General features: G+C 34.9%; 1 protein-coding gene across 1 annotated transcript in view; it reads left to right on the forward strand.

Annotated features, from left to right (window-relative positions):
- Positions 1-7,596: 7,596 nt before the first annotated feature.
- The window catches only part of LOC129275141 (sorting nexin-13-like), a 41,940-nt gene continuing 25,890 nt past the window's right edge, over positions 7,597-23,646 (forward strand). The window contains exons 1-4 of the mRNA XM_054911928.2: positions 7,597-7,704; positions 11,741-11,849; positions 12,569-12,658; positions 15,675-15,796. Of these exons, the coding sequence (XP_054767903.2) occupies positions 12,581-12,658; positions 15,675-15,796 (200 nt within the window). The 5' untranslated portion in view covers positions 7,597-7,704; positions 11,741-11,849; positions 12,569-12,580. The remainder of the gene's footprint in view (positions 7,705-11,740; positions 11,850-12,568; positions 12,659-15,674; positions 15,797-23,646) is intronic.

The raw sequence follows: 23,646 nt of genomic DNA on the forward strand, positions 1-23,646 counted from the left end.
GATATAGGGGTAATCAAATATCACTGACAAGTTTTAGGTCACATGATCAAGGTAAAATATCAATTGATGAATGTAGTATTGTATCATTATATGAATGGTGTTTTTTGTGAATAGTTATTTTATAGTAGTTTTCAAAGTCAGCACTGCTGCTATATTGAATCGCGTGATGCAGGTGAGACCGCCAGAGGCATTCCACTTAATTGTATATTTTTGCTGGACCACTCGACCCCCATGGATCCACCTATAGATGCATTTGTATTGATCTGATTGATGGATATGTTAATACTCAGACCATAAACAGACATTTTTAATACAGAGCACTGTAGAGCATCTAGTAGTGCACATCCCGTGTGCATGATCTGACCAATGCTGTGATGTTATATACCGCACACAACTGAAATTTACATGTGTTACTTTAACATCTTTGTGAACAGAACTTTGCTGTGGTCATATCAGTGGAGCAAGCTATGTGTGCATGTATCTATGAAATTAATGGCCTGTCCCAGCAAAAGACATTCTTTACCTTCACTTGGTCTTTCTGATCAGAATTTTCATTCTCATATTATCTTGCTGCAATGCCATGGCACTGGCACTTCAAGTTAATAAATCACAAGATGGAAAGTTATGTAGCTCTAGGTAATGATGGTAATCATTTCCCTTTCCATTTTTATTTCATACATGTGCAGAAATTTAGATCTTCTGTACGAAATTTGTTAACTTAGACCTTTGTTAGGTACAGTTACAAGAAGCTCGATCGTTTCTTGCTATTAAATAAAGAGCTTCAACTAAAAATATGAACCTACATTTGCATGTATTGACCTTGGATGGCTGTAGTAGTTCTTTGGCCATTAAAAAAAAATCTGAAAGGATAGATTACAAGTAGTCTTGAGTAAATCTACTAGCTAGTTACTATAACACTGATGCCTGCAGACCTGTGATTGATGAGCATTATTGTTTATTAATAGACTCTACAGAGCAGTTGATAATGCAAAAGTGATTAATCAAACTTGAAAGATATTTGTGATCTGGGTAGCATGTGTGCATGCATGAAGATTGAGCCCATCCATCATGAAAGTATGTTGGCACCTGACTCACAAACAGACTACACAAATAAAATGTCCATGAACACACCCCCTATTATCAATGTACATGTACATGTAGTTATATCAAGTGAATTATGGAACTGTGACATACATTTTTTTGGTAGGGGAGGGGGCAGAGGAGATAACTTCGATACAAAGGCTTCTACATGTAGGTGTTATCTTGTGATGCACAGTATTATCATGCAGGCCCTACACCGCAGTGTAGCATAATTGCTTCAGTGTGATGTGTTGCAAATTATTTATGATGATTCAGGATTTAGGATGCTTTCCAGTATTGATATTGTCTTATAATAGCTTTATAAAGTAAAATGCAAATGTACAGTACCATGTAAAGGGACTTGGAACATGTAAAGCATCTTTTCTGGAGTGTTATATTGATATTTATGATAAGATTCAATTAATTAGGCCTACCCATCTGTACAGAGGTTGAATTGTGTACAGAGTGAATTGCTTTAAAATCACTTTCTGACCAATAATCGAAATTCATGGGTAATATACTGTAGGACAAAGTATCTTTTAAATGAGGCACCAAGTTTATTCTACTAATGGCAGATCATAGATGATGATGTATGTAGGGGCCTACAAATAATGTACATGTACCCAGCTTTAGCTCCGCCTGCTAAAGATGCTTTGTGGATAACAAATACATTTAATATTGACTGAGACCGATATCACCAGAAGACCATCCTGATAATTTCTGCCCACTTATTACAATGTATGTACACAAAATTCTTTGTGATATAAAAATAAGGCTTGAAGTATTAAACCAAAAGGCAATTGCCCTGGATGCCTACATGTACATACTACCTCAACTGCCTTGCTGCTCTTGAATTTCCCTAATTACTAAAAACAGTGGTTCCAAAACAACATTTTTTTTCTTCAAAATACTGCCTTGCCCTTTTGAGTGCTTACATGTATATTGTGAAGGCAGGTGCTGTATGCACATGTATGGCCCATGAACTTGGAACAAAAGTGATAATTTTATGTAAATTTTATAAATTGCAAGCTACAGTACATACATCTACCTCAAATGAACTTGTAGGCTGATGCCATCTATGTACAATGTTTAACGTAGGAAGTTTATATTGCAGTAGCCAAGGGCAGTTGCACAGTGTGTACTGTTAGATAGATGTACATGTATGTGGGCCACTAATAAATTATGCCTATATTGCCTACATGAAGTGTGATGTACAGACCTATACTGTAGATGCAGGAGGGAGAGCTTATTGGGTTGAGTCCTTAACGCCTTTTGATGAAGAAACCAGCATGATCCATCTATTTATTTCACCATGTCAGTTCATCATTCAGATACATCCATCTTTATGGATTCAGACTGTCAGGTTTAGGGGATACCCAGTCTCTCCCAAGCTTCTCTACCAACTATTCACTTTGTCACGAGGCAGAAAATCGATAAAGAATTTCAGGGGCATTTTTTTTTGGCTTACCAGCCAAAAATATGATACTTACATATCATTACAGTTTTATATTTGAGGTTGCTCTCCCCTCCAAATTTTGTCCCCAAACCCCTTTGATTGACAGGGGGAGATTCTCTGTGACCATTCAGACTTTATAACAAGATAAATGGAAGAGAGTTTTTTTTAGATGCATGGTTTCACGTCCCCTTAGACAATTGTCTGAACACAGGGTATATCATATTAAAGGATGTCAGTTGATGCTGATGGAGATAATGAGCTCAGCATGGATGCCAAGGGCAGAGACTTTCTAAATCTGTCTGTTACAGCAGGGCTCCACACTAACCCTTTTTTTCTACTGGTCCAACCTATTCATGTCGGACCAGTAGATACCCAGTTTTTCAATTTTTTACTGGTCCGAACCTAAAATCTACTGGTCCCAAAAAATAAAGAAAACATTAAAAAAAGGCGTGAGTTTATTTTGCTGTCCTTTCTTGTTACCCCCCCCCCCCAAAAAAAAAATGAAGGAATGAATGAATGAAAGACAAAAAGAAAGAAAGGAAGAAAGAAAGAATAAAAGAAAGGAAGGAAGGAAGAAAAAAGCAAAGGTAAAGAAAGGATAGATGTGAAGGAAGGAAAAAAAGAAAGAACTAAAGAAAGAAAGAAGGAAAGGAAGGAAAGAAAGAAAGAACAAAAATAAGAAAGAAAGAACGAAAGAAAAAAAGGAAGGAAAGAAAGAAAGAAAGAAAAAAAAAAGAAGGAAAGAAATGATGCAAGCAATAAAGAAAGAAAAAACAAAAGACAGAAAGTAATGAAAAAAGAAAAAGAAAGAAGGAAAGAAGCAATAAAACAAGAAAGAAAGGGTAAAAGGAGAGATGGAAAGAAGGAAAAAAGAAAGAATAAAAGAAACGAAGGAAGAAAAAAGTAAAGAAAAAATGTGAAGGAAGGAAAAAAAAAACCAAAGAAGGAAAGGAAGGAAAGAAAGAACAAAAGAAAAAAAGAATGAAGGAAAGAAGGAAAGAAATGAAGCAAGCAATATAGAAAGACAGAACAAAAGACAAAGTAATGAAAGAAAGAAGGAATAAAAAAAGAAAGAAAGGGTAAAAGGAGAGATGGGAAGAAGGAAAACAGAAAGAAAGGATTGAAAGAAGGAAGAAATCAAGAAAAGGGAAAATGATAGAAGGAAAAAGGAATGTTGGGAAGGAATAAAGAAGGAAGGAAGCAAGCAAGCAATATAAAAAATAAAAAAAGAAAATGTAAAAGAATAAATGAAAGGAAGAACAAAAAAGAAAGACCAAACTTCAAAGAAAGAAAGGAAAGGAAGCAAGCAGTAAATAAAAGGAAGAAAGAAAAGGTAAAAGGATAGATGGAACAAAGGGGAAAAAGAAAGAACAAAAGACAAAGAAGAAAGGAAGGAATGAAAGAGAGAAAGGGCTGAAAGAAGGAATAAAAACAAGAAAGGGTAAAGAAAGGATGGATGGAATGAGGAAAGAAAGAAAGTAACAAAGAATGAAGGAAAGAAAGGGGAAAAGAAGGAAGGAAATGAAGAAAGAAAGAAGAGATAAATATAGGATGGATGGACTCAAGAATTAAAGAAAGAAGGAAATCAAAAAAGAAAGAAAAAGAAAGAGCATTAGAAATAGAGAAAAATATTAACAGGACAGAAAGAATGAAAGAACAAAAGACAAAGAAAAAGGGAAAATTAAAAAAGAAAGACAGTAAAAGAAGAGAGGGAAGAAACAAAGAAATATTGAAAAGAAAGAAGGAAAGAAAGATTGGAAGGAAAGAAAGATTGAAAGAAAACAAAGGAAGAAAGCTAAAACTATCATCATAAATAAATTATCAGTTTCTTTTTGGCTCAATTAAAATATACTAGTACTAGCTACGAAAGAAACCAAGTGTATCAACATACACACAAATGCATATGTGGGGCTATCATGTATTCAGACGATATCACTCGAAACCCGATCTCTTTGAACTAAAACAGAAGTGAAAATTTCTCCTTTTACTGCTTACAAATGACAGAGTTACCCCAATTTTGGCAAATTTTTAGGAAATATGGACATTATAAGAGCTTTTCATTAGTGTGAAATGTGAATTTTGACAGTTCTGTGAGAGATTTCTGCCGGAGGTTAGCCAAGCTTCGTTCGTGCAGCCAGTAGGAAATTTACCAAGTGGGCTGTGTGGCTGGCTAGCCACGTGTACACTGTATGTTACCCTATCAAAAATTGCATGCGATTCATTCTGTGTGTGTTCTGTGTGTGAATGCCAGAATTTAACGGGAGGAAAATGGTTTGCAATTTGAGTCATGGAATATTTTTCATGTTTATGTTGGACTAGCGAATTTGACAATTTCTGAAAAAGTTACTGGCCCAACAATAGTTTTTATTACTGTTTATGTCGGACCCATAAATCTTGCTATTTTTGGAAAAATTACTGGCCCGACACTGATATTTTTTACTGGTCATGTCGGACCAGTAAATCTGGCTATTTCTGAAAATCTACTGGTCCGACAGTGATTTTTACCGGTCTGGGACCGTCGGACCGGCGCTAGTGTCGAGCCCTGGTTACAGCCTCGGGTGTTTCTCACTAATATCCATGCACTATTGCATGATGGGCCTAGATCCTGAAAACATGCAATATTTTCATTGACTTTAATATGACATCACAAATAAAAGAACAGTAAAAATCTACTAACTTTTCATAATTTTTGATGGATTTTCCTCAACTCTTCAACAACATTTGTTTTTGTTTTTTCTATTTTTATAATTAGCATAAACTTTCCCCTTTAAAAGGGCCTAAGGTGCAAATGTACAGTACATCATTTCATGTATATTTTGTATAAAAGTAACAGCCCAAAAAGTGATTTTATGTTGACATAATCCCAAAGATTACAATGAATATCAATATATGCAGTATAAATGTAATGATCTTGAAGTGATACTAGAATACATACAGGTATCGCATAAATCTATAGAATAAATATTGTGATGGGGGTGTTGCTACATTGTAATTTGCTATAATAAAAGTTGTATTCATTGTACTTTGTCTATATTTATTGATCTAATGCTACAGATAGTATTGGTACCTGGTACGGATGTACATTTGGGGTATGAAATTCAGTATGTAAATTGTATTGATCTCTTTGTACCTACATGTAGGTGATACATGTATACAAAAATGCATGTCCCTCCATGCATTAAAAAAAACACTGTAAACCATTAAAATTTTGACTGTCATACTGTACATGTAATTACACTGAATAACTTGATGTAAATGTAATGATTCCATAATGTATTCTGTTTTTACATACATTGAATTGATATGATGTTGAGTTATTTGTTAAACTGCAGGCCGCCTTTGGAAAGCAGTTTTGCATATAACTGAACAGGCCTACCCTGCAGTATAAAATAAATAAAACCAATAAATAGGCGAATCAATTTAAAATTGGTTTCTTTATTGTCTCGACTGCATAGCAGAGGGAGACTACCGGTATTGGTGTCGCTTTTCCGATGGCAGCGGTGGCGATGACTGTGTCATCAACATTAAAAACTTTTAAGGTTAAAGTTTTTGAAATGTCATCATACAGTGTAATGTTCATTGAAAGTATATTGACCTATCTCATGAAACTTGGACATACATGTAAAGGTCAGTCAAGTATATTACATGTATGTATCACTGATCATCGTGCACAAGTTTCAGGTCACATGATCAAGGTCATTGGTCAGTATAGTGTCAATGAATTTTGACCATGTTGGAGTATCAATATTGAAATTTGATAACTTTGAAGGTACATGTATACCCAGTATGGACCTACATACTAGTTCATGTACCTCATGAAACTTGGACATCAGTGTATTATTTTGCTTGAGTTTCAGCTCACATGATTAATGTACAAGTATGTAAAAGGTCATTTTGATAAAGGTCAGTGAACTTTATACATGTAGTATATTATTATCATATGAAAGGTGTTTTTGTGAATAATCATTATACTTCTTACAACATTAAACTTTATTTTTAAAGTCAGCACTGCTGTTACATGTACATGTACATGTAGTCTACAGTGTATATATTGAATTGCGTATTATGCAGGTGAGACTGCGAGAGGTGTTCCACTTTTTTCAGGGGAATAAACACTACATGTAGGTAACCAAACTGAAAAAATTATAGGCCAGCAAGATGAGGATTCAAACTCATGCCATTCATTGCATCAGGATTCTGACTTGATGCTTTCACCATTACATGTATATCACGAGCAAATGATGGCAGAATTGTGTGCTCTATAAATGCTGCACCATCCTGAGTTTGCTCAATCTCAAGATTTTAGCCCGATCAGCCCTTTTCGCGATTAATCTCGAGATTCAAGAAACCCCATCTCCACCAGCACAGGAAGAGCAATACGTGCTTGAGCTAGGCATTGATGCATTCTGACACCATGAATAAATAATCCAGAGTCGAATCTTGAGTGCGTCTGCACCTGCGAATTAGCGGGGTAATTCGTAAATAGCAAGCTAGTTTGTAGTTGACTTACGATTGCAAGCTCAAGATTAATCCGGGAACTATCCCGATGATTGCGTCTCCATTACATATAATCTCGAGATTCTTTTTCAGATTGGGATAATTTGCCGGATCAGAAATAGCATGATTATTTGATAACTCGGGCTGGTGCAGACAGCCCTATATAAATTCTCTACAGTCTCTGCTTTTTGCTCTGTTTTTTCCAACGTCCTTTTTAGTGTCATTCTTGCCAATATACATGTAAAAACACTTTTTGAAATATTGAGCATGTTGTTTATTAAAAGCTCATAACTCTATAGATTGTTTAAACTTTTTTGAAAAATTGTTTACAATTATAAACAGTTTGTTTAAAAAAGTTAAACAATCATTTAAAAGTTTGAACATTTAATAGAGTGATGGGCTTAAACAATGCCTACCATTTTAAACAACATTTGAACAGTGGGGGCATATCAACTATACATCTTTTTTAAATATATTTTTCTCCTTTTTATTGATAATTCTTTATATCAGTGAATTTAAATCAAAATTGTCCTCTTTTTCCATCCTTTCTCCTTGCAGGAGGGCAAGGTGGGCGTTGGCTGGATAGTGCTAGGCCTTGCCCTCTTCCTCACAACGTTTGGACTTGGCTACCCTCTGGTTCTCCTTACATCCTTCCTAGCTTTTGCTGTTGGGTGAGTACGATACTATCAGCCTGTTATTCAATTTGATTCATACTTTTCAGCATGAAAATAACTATAAGTACCGGTATTAATTATTATGGGCTTACAATAAAGTACAGTCTACAAACATGACATGTACAGTTTACACTTTATCAATGTACTGTATGTGTTCTTAAAGGGTAGCAGGCAAAAAAGAAGTAAATTTTGTCTATGGCCAACCCACAGTTCAATCATTTTTGTAAAAAAAAAAATATTGTACAAAAACATAAAAATGAAGAAAGAAAGAAAGAAGTGCCTAAGCAGCCCAACAACTAGCCAAAAAAAAAAATGACAACATTAACGTTTACTGTATAATTATAAACTTACAAAGTTAATTAATGAAAATTATAAAAGGCATCTATTGGAAAATCAGCAAAGTTGCTCAAATAGGAAAGTACATTTAGGGATAATCAGTGGCCCATAACACAAAGCTATTTGATAGCAATCATCGTAGAAGAATATCCTGACTATTGATTTAATTTACTACAATGTACAATTAATCATAAAAATCAAGCAGAAGATCAATCGCTACAGGACCCTGTACTTTGTAAAATCCAGGGGTGGTATTCTGGAACACTGTCATAAATAATTTTGTCATTTCTCTCCGAGATGTGACACCGTTATGATTGTCACAAATCTGTATTCTGAACATTGTCTTTCCCTGTCATATCTCTCAAAGTTCCTGCCCATCTTTTTGGAAGCAAACCAATCAAAATCATTGTTAGTTCCCAGTGGGAGCCCTTCTAGCCAAAAGGAAGGCCCCGTGGCAGGTAGGGCGTATCCCCAATACAGTTGCTGGCATCGCAGAGAGACAGGGAGCTGTGAAGGATTTTAGAGGAGAAGTAGAAAAAGAAGGATAACAGAGAAAAAAGGAGGAATTTATATGTAGGCCTAACCAATTGTAGCATGAAAAAATAATTTTGAAAATTGTCATGGATGATGAGTGAAACTATACCACAATACATACAGTATAGAACATAATACAAGATATTAAAAATGGAGAAGATAAAATATTGAGAAAAGACAATGTTCAGAATACCACCCCAGGAAAGACTCTTGTATCAATATCAGTCTACCCAAACATCAATTGACTTTATTTCACTTTCTTTTTCTCCATCCTTTACATTCTTTTGAAAACTGCTCCTTTCCTTCCTTTTTTGATAACATCATTGTGATAATAATGAATTGTTGCAGTACTGCACAAAGAATACATGTTCATTTTACAGTAAAATGGAAAAGGAGAATATTTGGGAAAGCCTGACATGGCTTTGCATTTTCAAAGTTCTCATGAAAATAATGAAAGATAACCTACATTTCAAAGCTACTGGGATCATAAAAGCAATGACAAACAAAAACAACACAATATACAGTACATGCAGGCCTGTGGAAAAGATAATTTCTTTCAAAGAAGCTTTTAGAAATGTATTGCATCTACCGTATTTACTTTTATTATTCAGCGTTTTTGTTGTTGTTGAAAGTAAGTGCTTTGTATAATTTGTTAAAAATCCAGCGATTGCACTGGCGGATTCAGGGGGGGGGGGGGGCACAGCGGGCATGTGCCCCCCTTTTGAGAAGCAAAATTAAAATTTGTAATGTAAAAATGCCATTAAAACAGAGGTGTATATCCTTAATTTGTGGTTGAATTTTTTTTTTGCGTGTCAAAATTTAATTTTTCCTCCAAAAAATTTGCCCCCCCCCCCCCTTTGGAAAATCCTGGATCTGCCCCTGAGCAATTGTATACAAGTATACATTTGTTATCAACTACTTTCTCATACATTTTCTGGCATGCTCTGTAGGCTGTGTGTGATATTAAAGGTCAAGTCCACCCCAGAAAAATGTTGATTTGAATAAATAGAGACAAATCAAACTAGAATAACGCTGAAAATTTCATAAAAATCGGATGTAAAATAAGAAAGTTATGACATTTTAAAGTTTCGCTTATTTTTCACAAAACAGTGATATGCACAATTCAGTGACATTCAAATGAGACAGTCGATGTTGTCCTTCACTCACTATTTCTTTTGTTTTTTATTGTTTGAATTATGCAATATTTCATTTTTTAGAGAATTGACAATATGGACCAACTTGACTGAACCATATAGTATTAAACAATGCTAATTCCACATGTTCAAGGGGGAATTAATCGTTGTTTCACTTGACAATGAGGAGAAAATTAGAATAAGTCATATTTCATATAATGAAATACAAAAGAAATAGTGAGTGTATGACGTCATCAGTCTTCTCATTTGCATACTGACTAGGATGTGCATATAATTGTTTTTTAAATAAAGCAAAACTTTGAAATGTCATAACTTTCTTTTTTTACATCCGATTTTGATGAAATTGTCAGTTTTATGCTTGTTGGATTTCTTCTTTTTATTCAAATCAACTTGGTGTTTGGATAGACTTGTCCTTTAAATGTTCTATCCCTCACACAAGCTTGTCGATGCATACATGTAGTACTTGCACATGTTGCTAGTGAAGGTACTGATTACAGCTCGTGGATAAGCTTGTAATAATTAAATACATACATTTTTTTTAAGTAGGTGTCTATTTTCTTCTTTTCTTTGCTTTATTGCGCCATGAGCATCTTTTTATAATGGATGGGGGCGCATTTATATTATGTTCACATTTTTATTAAATTATTATTATTATTATTATTGTATGTGAACAGCTTGGCATGCAAAGGAAATTTTCAAGCTCAAGCTTTGTCAAAATGAACCCACTACCATTTTCTACATTTGAAGCTTTAATTTCTATATTAAGTCAGCCACCAGCTTGTCACAAGCTACATGTACATGCATAATACCTTACCTTATATACATGTAGAAAGGGATGTTTGTACAGACCTGGTACAATACTAAATTACAAATGTACATGAATGTATATCTGTGTTAATAGTACAGGAAATGCATCTGGTTGTACACGTGCTTCCAAAAATAGACAGTTTGGTGTTTAATACAATTAGCCTTTCGGTGCACGGTTCAAACATAGCTACATGATAATTGCCTCATTGATGTACTGTACATTAAATGCAAGCCGTTCAGGCCAGCAGAATTAATTGATGCATATTTAACACTCATTTTGCGAGTCACTTGGGGACTCACTCGAGGGCTTATTCGATTTAAAAGGGATCGAGTCGTATTATATTTTAATGTGATTTATTCCGTTGATCTGTTTTCCTTTTTGTTATCACTTCCATGGATATATGTAACACAATTATTTTCAAAGGGACATTCTACATGTAAAAGAAAATATTCCATTTTATAATTCATGTTCAAAAACTACATTTTTGATAAACATGTGGGAATATTATTTGTAGTATGAATTTCCCAGAAATTTAGCTTTTCATATAATAGGTAATTCATTGATCAAGATGATTCAGCTGATTTGTCTTATGTACAAAGTTCTTTGCCTTGTAATACAATTAGTTTTTTCAGGTAAAATGTACATGTAGACCTGGGCCTCATCTTACAAAGAGTTACGATTGATCCGATCAATTGTAACTCTATGGAAATCCATCAGTGTCATAATTTTTCATACAAAAAAAATGCAAAATATCCTTTGTAAACAGAGGGGAGCACACTGAATTATCAAGAAAACAATGAATTTATGAATATACATCATATCTAGAAAACATTTTGAGCAAACATGCATCTTACATTATATGTAGATGTTAGCGTTGCTCCTTTCCATAGTTGTGATTGATTGGATCAGTCGTAAATGTAGACAGTGCCCTGTACGCCAAAACATGTGTACATTGTAAACCATACAATGTATTATGTTAGCAAATTTTTTTAATTAATTGTATCTAGTCAAGACAGTGACAGTTCAAGCTTCCTCATTTTATTAACAAATGTTCGATGATTGATAGAAAGAAAAATATTTGATTTTCTTTCCATTTTGACTAAATTCAAAAATATTTTTTTCATTTCTTTTGAAAATTCTTAAAACAGTTTTTTCAGAAAATCTTATTAAAATATCTCCCATTATTTTTCTACAATTACAGGGGCTTATGGATCGTGTACAGAGGACCGGGGGCTTTGGACTCGACAGCCATCTTGAATTCAATCAGCTCAGCTACCCAGCTTCGTGAAGAGAGTATCGGAGCAAGACAGGTATCTAAAAAATAAGAATGAATTGATTACACAAATTAAAAAGATTCATTGTACCAGTAGATGTCTTCACTCCCTTAAACCTAATAAGACTGGGGAGGGGAGGGGCTTATTCAGTCTTTGACATTTTTCATGATAAATCTCTAACACGAAAAGCAGGTGCTGCGCTGTGCCGTGACTTTTCTTTCAATTCTTGTGCAACTTTTGAGGCCTAATTTGTAACCCTCTTTGTACACGGTTCTCAAATTACCCAACATTTCATATGCATGTCTGGGGAGCGTTTCATCAACATTTTCATCTGACAAATTTCCTTGAGAATGATTGGTAACTGTCGGATATAACAGTACTTGTCGGATAAAACATCTGACAACTCCTTTCATGAAAGGCCCCCAGGATTAAATTTGCTCAAAAACGTGTATTTGTGTACAAATCAAATGTGAATAGTGTTCATTTGCCAAAAGCTGTAAATGTATCATTATTTCTACTTTTACTGATTAATCTCAATTAATCTTATCTTGTTTTGGATCAAAATAAAGTCGCTGACAATTTCTATTAAAATAAATAAAAAACAAAGTCTGACAACAAAGGAATACATAAGAAATTAAAAAACAATAAAGTACATTAGAAAATTGTGATATTGATTTTTTTTAAGTACATTTGATGAGAATCATAAATATAATTGTTATGATATAAGTTGCTTTTTCTCTCTTCCATCAAACAAGATTGTTGGTGAGATGCAAGTTAAGCCAAGGCGGTATAAAAGTGACAAGAGACTTACTGGAGCTAGTATCATCGATGATCAACTTCAAGAGGTGAAGTGCTAGTTTTTTCTGATATCATTTATTGGACTTGACGTTCATTATTACATCACTGATGATGTCATACATCATCAGTGGTGCCTTCAGCCTGTATTCTTGACTCTGGATTAACTTAAACCATGTGGTCTCCGAGTCTGGGCTAAAATTATGGGAAGCCAAAAGTGACAAAAGTTCATTTAATACTCTATATTATACTTCTTGACCCATATTCTGAAGTCAGGTTAAACTTAGACCATGGTCTAACTCTGTGCTAAAATTATGGGAAGCCAATAGTGTCAAAATTTGTATTAAGTTGTATGTTTCTTATGTTTACTGTAGTCTTTCCTGATTCATCGATGGTGAAGACAATAATCTATTTATACTTCCTAGACAATTATGAATGATTTGAGAGCCAAATGAGGTGAAATATTACATCTCTACTGTAAGTGATTTATGTAACAATCGGCTTTCCATACTTAAACCACAACTTTAAACCTGAGTTTAAGTTAAACTTCAGAATACGGGCCCTTGCGTTTACTGGGATCTTTCCTTTGTTTTAATGGTGAAGAAAACTTTTTAATTATCATTTCAAGACAATTTTCAATCAGATGCGGTGATAAATTGATCACCTAATATAGAGATTGATATGACATTGGCTTCCCATAATTACACCAGGGCCCAGAATATTGGCCAGTGTATTATGAAAGTCAGCCCTTGCAATAAGCCTCCATTATGTCATTTTACAAAAAAATGGTTTGGACCACTGTCATTTATAAGGGCAATTTGAAGGCAGCAAAGTACATGTACATGTAGATGAGGCTGGCACCCATGGTCATTGCTTGCCTTCACATTACACTTGGGCTGTTCAAAATAGAATTAGAAATTAATTTTCAAAGTCTTTCATTATCTGACTTGCATGTACATGTAACTTCATCAGGGCCCTGTCCATGGAGAATTTTATTGTTACTGGGGGTGCTGAGCATTGTCACAGCACCACCAGTAACAATAGATAATCCTCCGTGGTCAGGTCCATGAACTTAATATACAATCGTACATGTAGAAACTTTCTAAAAAAATGTGTGTGAATCGTTTGGTTTGGATGCTATATTTAGCTATTTGTATTTGGTAATTTCTAAAGGGGGAGGGTGGCTTCAAGTATGCCTGCAAAGGGTATTACTCGCAAAGCTCATTGCATAACCCTCTGCTGTTTTTGTATAGCAATTTCTAACTGGGGGCTTTACTCTGGTACGGCTCATTGTGTAACCCCATTACATAACCCATTAGGCAAGGCTCCACATTAACTTTTTTTGGTGGTGGCCCGTTCGGGCCACCAAAATCTTTGAATAATTTTTTTTGGTGGCCCGATATTAAAGTTTGGTGGCCCGAAAAATATAAAGAAAAACATTAAAAATGAATAAATGGGTATAAATTGTTTAACCACTGTAAAAAAAAATGAAAGAAAATAATAAAACGGCAAAAAAAAGTGTGAGAAAATTCCTTCCCTAAATTTGCCAAAATGTTGGAAAAATTCACATTTCATATTAATGAAATGCCTTCCCAAAGTATTTACTTTCTCACGAGTTGTTTAAGAAATCATTTATAAACAAGAAAGAAAGTAACTGTCTGTTTATTTTTGGCTAGAAAAGACCGGAAAAGACACAGCTTCGAAAGAAACCAAGTAAAAACATACATACAAATGCACATGTGGGACTGTGATGTACTCACCTATGTGTTTTTATGTATATCATTTTCATTTGGAAATCGGTCTTTTTGAGTCAAAAGAGAGGTCATGATTCCTCTTTTTAATGCTTGCAAATAATCAGGATACACCAAATTTTAGCAAAAAGGTCTGTAGAAGGGCATTTCATTGGTGTAAAATGTGACTTTGACTTGGATTTTCATAGTTCTGTGGAAGATTTCTTAGCAGCAACATTTCGTATCGCAGCTCCCTGAGTCTGAGTAGGCTGCTAACGCACAGCTGCTTCAAGCATGCAAAGCTCACGCCAGCCGGCCGGCGCAGCCGGCTGGATAAAAGCTACTTAATGCTATAGCGGTAGGCCAACTTTGTGTGTAGATCAACAAAAAGGGCGCCTGACGAACTGGCTTGCAATTTGAATTGTAGAAAGTTGGGTGCCGAAAGTTGATAAATGCGTGCAAAATGGGGAGAAAAATTGCGCTATTCTGAAAATTATTGGTTGCCCGATTCGGGCCACCAAAACTTAATATTTTTTCATTAATGGTTGCCCGAGGTGAATTTCTGGTGGCCCCGGGCCACCGGGCCACCGCTAATGTCGAGCCTTGCATTAGGGCCCGTCTGCACCATCCCGAGTTTTCAAATTAGCGCTCTATTTCTGATCCGGCAAATTATCCCAATCTGAACAATCTCAAGATTATTTGCAATGGAGACGCAATTATCGCGCTAGTTCGTAGGATTAATCTCGAGATTGCAATCCCAAGTCAACTTGGGTTATTTGCAAAATAGCGCGCTATTTTACGAATTATCGCGCTAATTCGTAGGTGCAGACGCACTCGGCATTATTTATTGAATCTCGAGATTAATCGCGAAGAGGGCCGATCGGGCTAAAATCTCGAGATTGAGCAAACTCCGGATGGTGCAGCACCGCCTTATGAAAGTATTTTCTTTGAAAACCGCTGAGGTATGGCTGCCAAAAGTTACATAACTCTGAAGTGGGAATCATCTATATATTTGATCTTGATTTTATAGCAACTATCAAAATGCAGTTCACATATAAGGTGCATGTGGCTTACACATCAGATGCTCATACATGTAGATGATATTAATTGGATTAATCAGCAAATTCAACACACGCTTTTTCAGTGTACATTTTGTATTTTGTTTGTCTAACACTTCATGACTGTGTTCATTCTTATAGTATCGTACACCACGATCTTAAACCAAGTATCAGTGAGCAGTTTACTTGAAATGAGCTTTCCATGTGTACATTATTGAGGTTATACATTACATTCATGCTAATGTGAACACCCCCATTGTATGTTGTATACATTCTAGGTTGTGTTGCTAACTCTGCGTGACTACGTCCATCCTTGGTATCATAAACTTAGCAACGACGATCAGTTCACTCACGAAATACGACAAGTCATCCAGAACGCCATCATATCGGTTGCTACAAAGTAAGTCTGACAAAAGTCAACTGACACTTTTAGTCTTTCTCTTTTTCTGAGAAATCTATTATTAAAAAATAGTTTCATTCTCCAACATCTCAAAGGCGACCAGGTGTGGTGTGTTCATACAAGCATTTAATCTTTCTTGCGTCCTGAATTGAGAATATGTAATAGTGTGAATGGCCTCTTTTTTGTAATCCCAAGTGAATATTTGTCAGTCTTATCCTCTTTTGTCTACAGTCTGCGGGGTTGTTTGTTAAAGTCGTTTGCACAGTTATACATGACTTGATGGATGTCAGGACACTGTTCATTGATGCTTAATCAGAGTTTCATTCATTTTAATTCCATCAAATGAAATTGAATTATGATCATTGTAGATTGAAATTCAGGTTGTTAAACAAGTTTCTTTGCAAAAGTGATTGCCATGAAAAGATTGCAACTGCCTTTTAATGAAATCAGTTTTGAATAATCTTCATTTCAGTGTTTTTTCATATATTTTCATTAGTTCTATACTTGTTATCATTCCTTTTATTAAATGATCATCATCATCATTATCATCTTCTTCATCATTATCATCTTCTTCATCATCATCATCATCACCACCATCAATATAGTCATTGTTTATGATTTTGATGATGATGATTATTATTGTTTTATTATTACTATTATTATTTATTATTATTATCATTATTATTAGTAGTATTATTACTATAATTATCATTATTGTCATATCATCATATCATCATCACCATCATCACCATCATCACCATCATTATCATCAATTCATCAAATCATCATCACCATCATCATCAACAACATCAATATAGTCATTGTTTACGATGTTGATGATGATGATTGCTTTATTATAACTATTACTATTATTTATTATTATTGTTACTATTAGTATTATTATTGCTGTTGTTGTTGTTGTTGTTATTGTTATTTATTATTATTATTTTTGTTAGTATTATTATTGTTATTATTATTATTATTATTATTGTTATTATTATCATATATCATCATCATCACCATCATCATCATCATCGTCACCACCACCACCACCATCATCATCATAACCATCATCATCATCATCACCGCCATAACCATTTTTATTACTATTATTACATGCATTTCTTAATTAACTGAACGGCTTCTCTATTTTTCATCATAATATGAAGAGTAATTTCAAATCAACAGTAAATTTCCCCTTTAAGGACATTCCAAAACTACATGAGTCACTTCCATCCTTTGTTTGTGGAAACAAAGAACAAATTATTTTTATCAAATCACATGGTTTTGTTTACTCTCATTAACATCATGGAGGTGTGTGTATGTGTACGCTGTACAACCTGGACTTCGATCCTATCTAATTTTATGTGCCTTTTTATAAGAATAATTTTAAGTGTATTGTATGCCAACAATAATTGGATTATTAGGGGATATGAAACCCTCCAATCAAGATAGCTTGTATGAAAACAACAAAAAAATCAAAAAATTATATCATCCATTTTTTTTTAGCTCATTCTTTATATGATAATGGTAATACAAACTCTTTGTTCATGATATATTTTATGAAACCACTATAACATGTCCTACTATAAAATAAAGCACTGATAGATCGACTTAAAAAGTGGAAAGATAAGTATGTAGAAAAGTGATTGGTGTGTTGTACTGCTGTGACTTACAATGTAGTGTGTTCACTAGTATGTTGGTCACGTTGCCGATTGTGGATGCCCCCCATATCATTAATGATGTCAGCATTCAAATGCTTACACTGTATAACTTTCTTTACTCTATCATTTTTTCAATTTTTCTCAAACTATCATTGAATTGTTTCTTTGATTCCTCTGTTTTCACACAAGCTATTAACTTGTTCCCAGGTCATTCTCCTTTAAAGGGGAAGTTCACCCTGACAAAAACTTTGTTGTAAAAATAGTAGAAAAAGTAATAAAACATATTGGTGAAGGTTTGAAGAAAATCTACTAAAGGGCAATTCCACAGGTTGGTGGACATGAGCTTAAAAATTCAAATTCAATATTTTCTTGAATTTTTTGATACTTTAAGTCCTTCATACATGATAGTTTCAGAAACAAAAAATAAAAAGTTTATTTTCATATCTATACTTTGGAAAAAAATTGTCAAAAGTTGTGTCTTCCATTCTGTACCAAAATACAAGAAAAATAGTGAAAAATGAAATATGCCTTATTACCATTTTGTTATTGCAACAACATACCACTTCATATATTTCTGAAGTTTAGAAGAGTCAAATTACCTAAAATACACAACAGCTTTTCAAGTAAATTTGTAGTACTCATTCAAAAATGAATATTGCAACCTGGTCAGTTGATGTAACGTGAGTAACCGAAAAAACTGACTTTGTTTTCTGAGAGAAAAATTCTTCACAGTTAATTGGTGGGATTTTAAATTCTCTTCCTTCAAACAATCTTTGACACAGTGATGACTATCAAAATCATTAAAAAGTACAATTTTTTATAAAAATGATGAAGAAAAACTGTAATGTGAGTAACTTTGTAACGTGAGTAACCATCATGTAATGTGAGTAACCAGTAAAAATTATGCAGTTAGGTAACATTTTCTGTGGGATGTCAAGTTTTAAGTCTCATGGTGAGTTGTGAAGTTATTTTTGATTAATTAAAAGCAAAATGAGGGTACACCTCTTTGATGTGACTCTTTGTTCATCAAAATATCAGTGGTCATACAATCACACAAAAAATTGAATATTAGTAGAAGTATTCACAATGCGAGAGAGCATTAGTAAGACTTGGTTTCGATTAACCAAACTTTAAAGAGTGTTCGAACAACACATTGAATGTCCTTACCTGTAACCCTATCTAGGCTGGGGTATTTTGGGAGTTAATATGGCCCGGGGGGGGGGGGGGGGGGGTGGGGGGGGCCTCCCAGGCCGCGAAATTATTTTTCCCACCGAGTTCTGGACCAACATATGAATATTGATGACTTGCGTCTTCGGATTGAGAGTACGCATGCGCGTGGACTTGGCCTCGACCAGTGCCGATCGTAAGCATTAACGTTGCTCAGAATGAATTAGCATCGTCAAATTACCGGTACCCTTAGGCCCTACATAGTTCTATAGGCCTTATAGGCTTAGATCTATATATACATCCAATTCTTAAACACTTATCAAACTAGCTGCCATTAATGGCAAGACATGTGCTAGGGTAGGGCTAGCTTAGGCTAGCGCATTAACTTTACCTCAAATCTGGACCTGTCTAATGCCTAATACTAATAGGAATAGCCGACTAATGCCATGGCTAACTTCGAACTTGTTAATTCCGAACTTTACGTTTGATTAGGTTTGGACCAATATTAGCTTATTTACCATGGTTTAATATGTCTCGTCCGTATACAGAACCAGTCCTAGATCTAAAAAAACAACAACTTAGTTCTAGTCTAGTCTCGATCTAGACTCTGATCTACGCGCTATCAGCATGGAACCACTAGTGTACCAAAGGGGGGGGGGCAGACTGCCCCCCTGACGAGTCACAACTGATTCAGGGGACGTGCCCCCCCTTGAGAAGCCAAATTAATAATTTGTAATGTAAAAATGCAATGAAAAAGACGTATGTCCCCTCTTTTGAATGTGAAGATTTTTTTTTTTCTTGTCAAATTTTTTTCAGCTACGAAATCCATAATTTTGGGTGAAGACGGGGATCAAGATCACTGACGTTAATTTGTGCCTGACGTTAGAATACGTTCCATGCACGCACTGGTGTACCTAGGATTTTCCAAAAGGGGGGCAATTTTTTTAGAGGATATTTCGTCCGCGAACAATGTGACAAGCCCCCCCCCCCAAAAAAAAAAAAGGGTATTCACCCCAAATTATGGATTTCTTAGCTGAAAAAAAAATTGACAAGCAAAAAAAAAAGATCTTCACGTTCAAAAAAGGGGACATACGTCTTTTTCATTGCATTTTTACATTACAAATTATTAATTTGGCTTCTCAAAGGGGGCACGTCCCCTGAATCAGTTGTGACTCGTCAGAGGGACAGTCTTCCCCCCCCCCCCACTTGGTACACTAGTGGTTCCATGCTGATGCAGCGTAGATCAGAGTCTAGATATATAGAGACTAGACTAGAACTAAGATAAATTTTTTTTAGATCTAGGACTGGTTTTGTATACGGACTAGACATATTAAACCATGGCAAATAAGCTAATATTTGTCTAAACCTAATTAAACGTGAAGTTCGGAATTAACCAGTTCGAAGTTAACCATGGCATTAGTCAGCTATTCAGTATTGTAGTCAAGGCTCAAACCTCCAAGGCCAAGGCCAAGGCTTTAATACCCAAGGCCAAGGCTTCAATACCAAAGACCAAGGCCAAGGCATGGAAACCCAAGGCCAAGGCCTGAAAACCTCAAGGCCAAGGCATTTCAAACTTACGATATACAGAACAATGAACTATAACAATACTTAGGCGGCAGACATCACACATGGTAAAATGTATGTGAGCGAGGGGACTGAGCGAGAAAAAAAAAACCTTTGTACATTTAAAACAAAAATAATTTCATGATAGAGACATATTAAAATAATGATATAGTTACCTGTGTACACATAATCCATAATTTTTCTATAGGCGATTTACATTGCAATAATTATTATTACCACGGTCATCTGATCCTGGCATTCTCAACGTATGTTTTCTCCACTCTCTGGGACAGGGGCAGCAGAAAATTATTATGGGGGGGGGGGGTCAACGCCAAAAAGGCACCCATTTTTCAAAATGAGTTTTTTGTGCAAACAGATACATGTATTTTAAAAATGAGATTATGAACTGCGTGAAGTAAGTGTGTGTTTTATAGAAATTAAGTTGAGCAAAGGCTTTCTAAAGTGATTTTTAATTATAAGATAGATATTTTGCTTTAGGTTTTACTTCTCATCGAGAAAGCATAGCGAGCAAGCGGTTTTGAAAAAAAAAATAATTCTGAAGTTGTAAAACTTGATTTATGGTCAATTATGGGGCTAATCATTGTTGAAATTTCCTTGCGCGATGTTGCCAGCGCGAATCACGAGCTCAAACTTCTTGACATGTCGTGTAATAAGACATGGAAATTATTTTATTCTGAGCTGGTTTTGTAATCATGAAAAAGATGTGTATCTAACTAAAAAATAACTTTGCGCTCGCTAATTCTTTTTATATACTGACCAGTAAAGGAAGCAGTTAATTAATTAGTTAATTACTGCATTTTAAATAAGAAAACTCACCAATAAAAAATAATGCGAGCGCAAAGCGCGAGCTCAAAAATTTGTGATATTCCAACCTGAAAACTGGACATTCTAAGCATTTTTTTGTGAACGGGAAGAGAACGAGTACAATAATTGATGCGAGTGCAGGAAGCGAGCCAAATATTTGTGATATTTCAACCATAAAGCAACATTCTATACATTTTTGTAACCATTAGCAGTACTGTACTAAACAATAATTGATGCAAGCACGATTCAAAATCTGCGATTTTCGAACCTAAAATGTATTATGTTTTATTATTAAAGAAGTCTACGCGCATGCGTACTCTCAATCCGAAGACGCAAGTCATGAATATTCATATGTTGGTCCAGAACTCGGTGGGAAAAATAATTTCGCTCCCAGGCCCCCCTTGAGATCTCGGCCATTGGCTGCACGATCACGCCGAAAATTTGCACGCAGGTTGTCTTTGACATAATCTACAATACTATACAGTAATTTACTTCATGCAAATTGGTATTAAGCAATTATGCTAATTTATGCATAATTAGTAAGCAAAATCATACTTTTCCCTCTTACTTTCTAATAAAGCTCCAATTGTTCAAATTTTTTTGTATAAAATCTCTTTTGATGTTCCTAGCAATGAATTTTACACACATTGAATTTTTAATGACATTTGTGTTGTTAACTATACATGGACAAAATGTAACGTGAGTAACCGTAACGTGAGTAACCATATTATCTGCACCCCAAGTAAAAACCATGTGTTCTTTATTTTTTTAATTATGTACAAAGTTTGTCTCCCTAATATACTTCTTTGAAATGGATATAATCAACTTTCATAAAAGCCTTGTATGAGGAGACTTTTCACTTATGTCGACTTTTCATTTTATGCATGTCCAAATCATGTAACGTGAGTAACTGACACATTCCAAAGATTTGCCAGGAGCATAATAAAATTTCCCAAGTTTTGTTTTTATACAAAGGATAGTCAGACTGTGTACTTTGTTGTGATAAGGAGATGTTTAGTTCCTATCAATAATAATATAGTTACAGCTCCAAGTATGAGTCAAGGTGTCTCCAAATGTAACGTGAGTAACCGTGGAATAGCCCTAAAGATTAAGAAAGTTAATAGAATTTTACGTTTTTGATTTATGATGTCATGAAGAAGCAGCTGCCAGATATGTTTTATAAATTATACATTTATTATTGATTTAAATATATAAATTTAATTTTTTGTATCACCTGCATAGCAGAGTGAGACTATAGGCGCCGCTTTTCCGACGGCGACGGCGGCGGCGACGGCGGCGGCGGCGTCAACACCAAATCTTAACCTGAGGTTAAGTTTTTGAAATGACAGCATAACTTAGAAAGTATATGGACCTAGTTCATGAAACTTGGCCATAAGGTTAATCAAGTATTACTGAACATCCTGCCTGAGTTTCATGTCACATGACCAAGGTCAAAGGTCATTTAGGGTCAATGAACTTAGACCATGTTGGGGGAATCAACATCAAAATCTTAACCTAAGGTTAAGTTTTTGAAATGTCATCATAACTTAGAAAATATATGGACCTTGTTCATGAAACTTATACATAAGGTTAATCAAGTATCACTGAACATCCTGCTTGAGTTTCACATCACATGACCAAGGTCAAAGGTCATTTAGGGTCAATGAACTTTGGCCGAATTGGGGGTATCTGTTGAATTACCATCATAACTTTGAAAGTTTATGGATCTGATTCATGAAACTTGGACATAATAGTAATCAAGTATTACTGAACATCCTGTGCAAGTTTCAGGTCACATGATCAAGGTCAAAGGTCATTTAGGGTCAATGAACTTTGGCCAAATTGGGGTATTTGTTGAATTACAGCCATAAATTTGAAAGTGTGTTGGTCTAGTTCATAAAACTTGGACATAATAGTAATCAAGTATCACTGAACATCCTGTGCGAGTTTCAGGTCACATGATCAAGGTCAAAGGTCATGTAAGGTCAAAGAACTTTGGCCAAGTTGGGGGTATTTGTTGAATTGCCATCATATCTCTATAAGTTTATTGGTCTAGTTCATATTCAACGTGGAAATAAGAGTAACCAAGTATCACTGAACATCTTGTGCGAGTTATAGTAGTTTTCAAAATCAGCACTGCTGCTATATTGAATCGCGTGATGCAGGTGAGACGGCCAGAGGCATTCCACTTGTTAATGATTTATGACGACTTTTTATTTTCTATTTAGGAGCAGATGTGAAATCATTTTGTGTATTGATATACTGAAGGTACAATAAAACCATTTTCAATTTTCTGAGAAAATGAAATTTCATTGATTTTTACCATCCGATATGTAGGAAAGCCGCTCGCATATGATGTCACAAATAAAATAATTAGAATTCTTATAAGTTTTTTTATTCTTTTATGGATTTTCCTCAAACCTTAACCAATATATTTTTATTATTTTCTGCTATATTTACAATAAACTTTTTGTCAGGGTGAACTTCCCCTTTAAAGTGAATTATAGTCCCCTAGGTCAAATAGGCCACATAATATAGCCACATTACTTTTTTTTTCTTTTGAAATCAAAGTGCATGTATTTTTCAACGTTGAGCAAATTCTATGATTCTGCTCTTAGAATGTTTGACCTG

This window comes from Lytechinus pictus, chromosome 13, assembly GCF_037042905.1.
Source record: "Lytechinus pictus isolate F3 Inbred chromosome 13, Lp3.0, whole genome shotgun sequence".
NCBI classification, from domain to species: domain Eukaryota; kingdom Metazoa; phylum Echinodermata; class Echinoidea; order Temnopleuroida; family Toxopneustidae; genus Lytechinus; species Lytechinus pictus.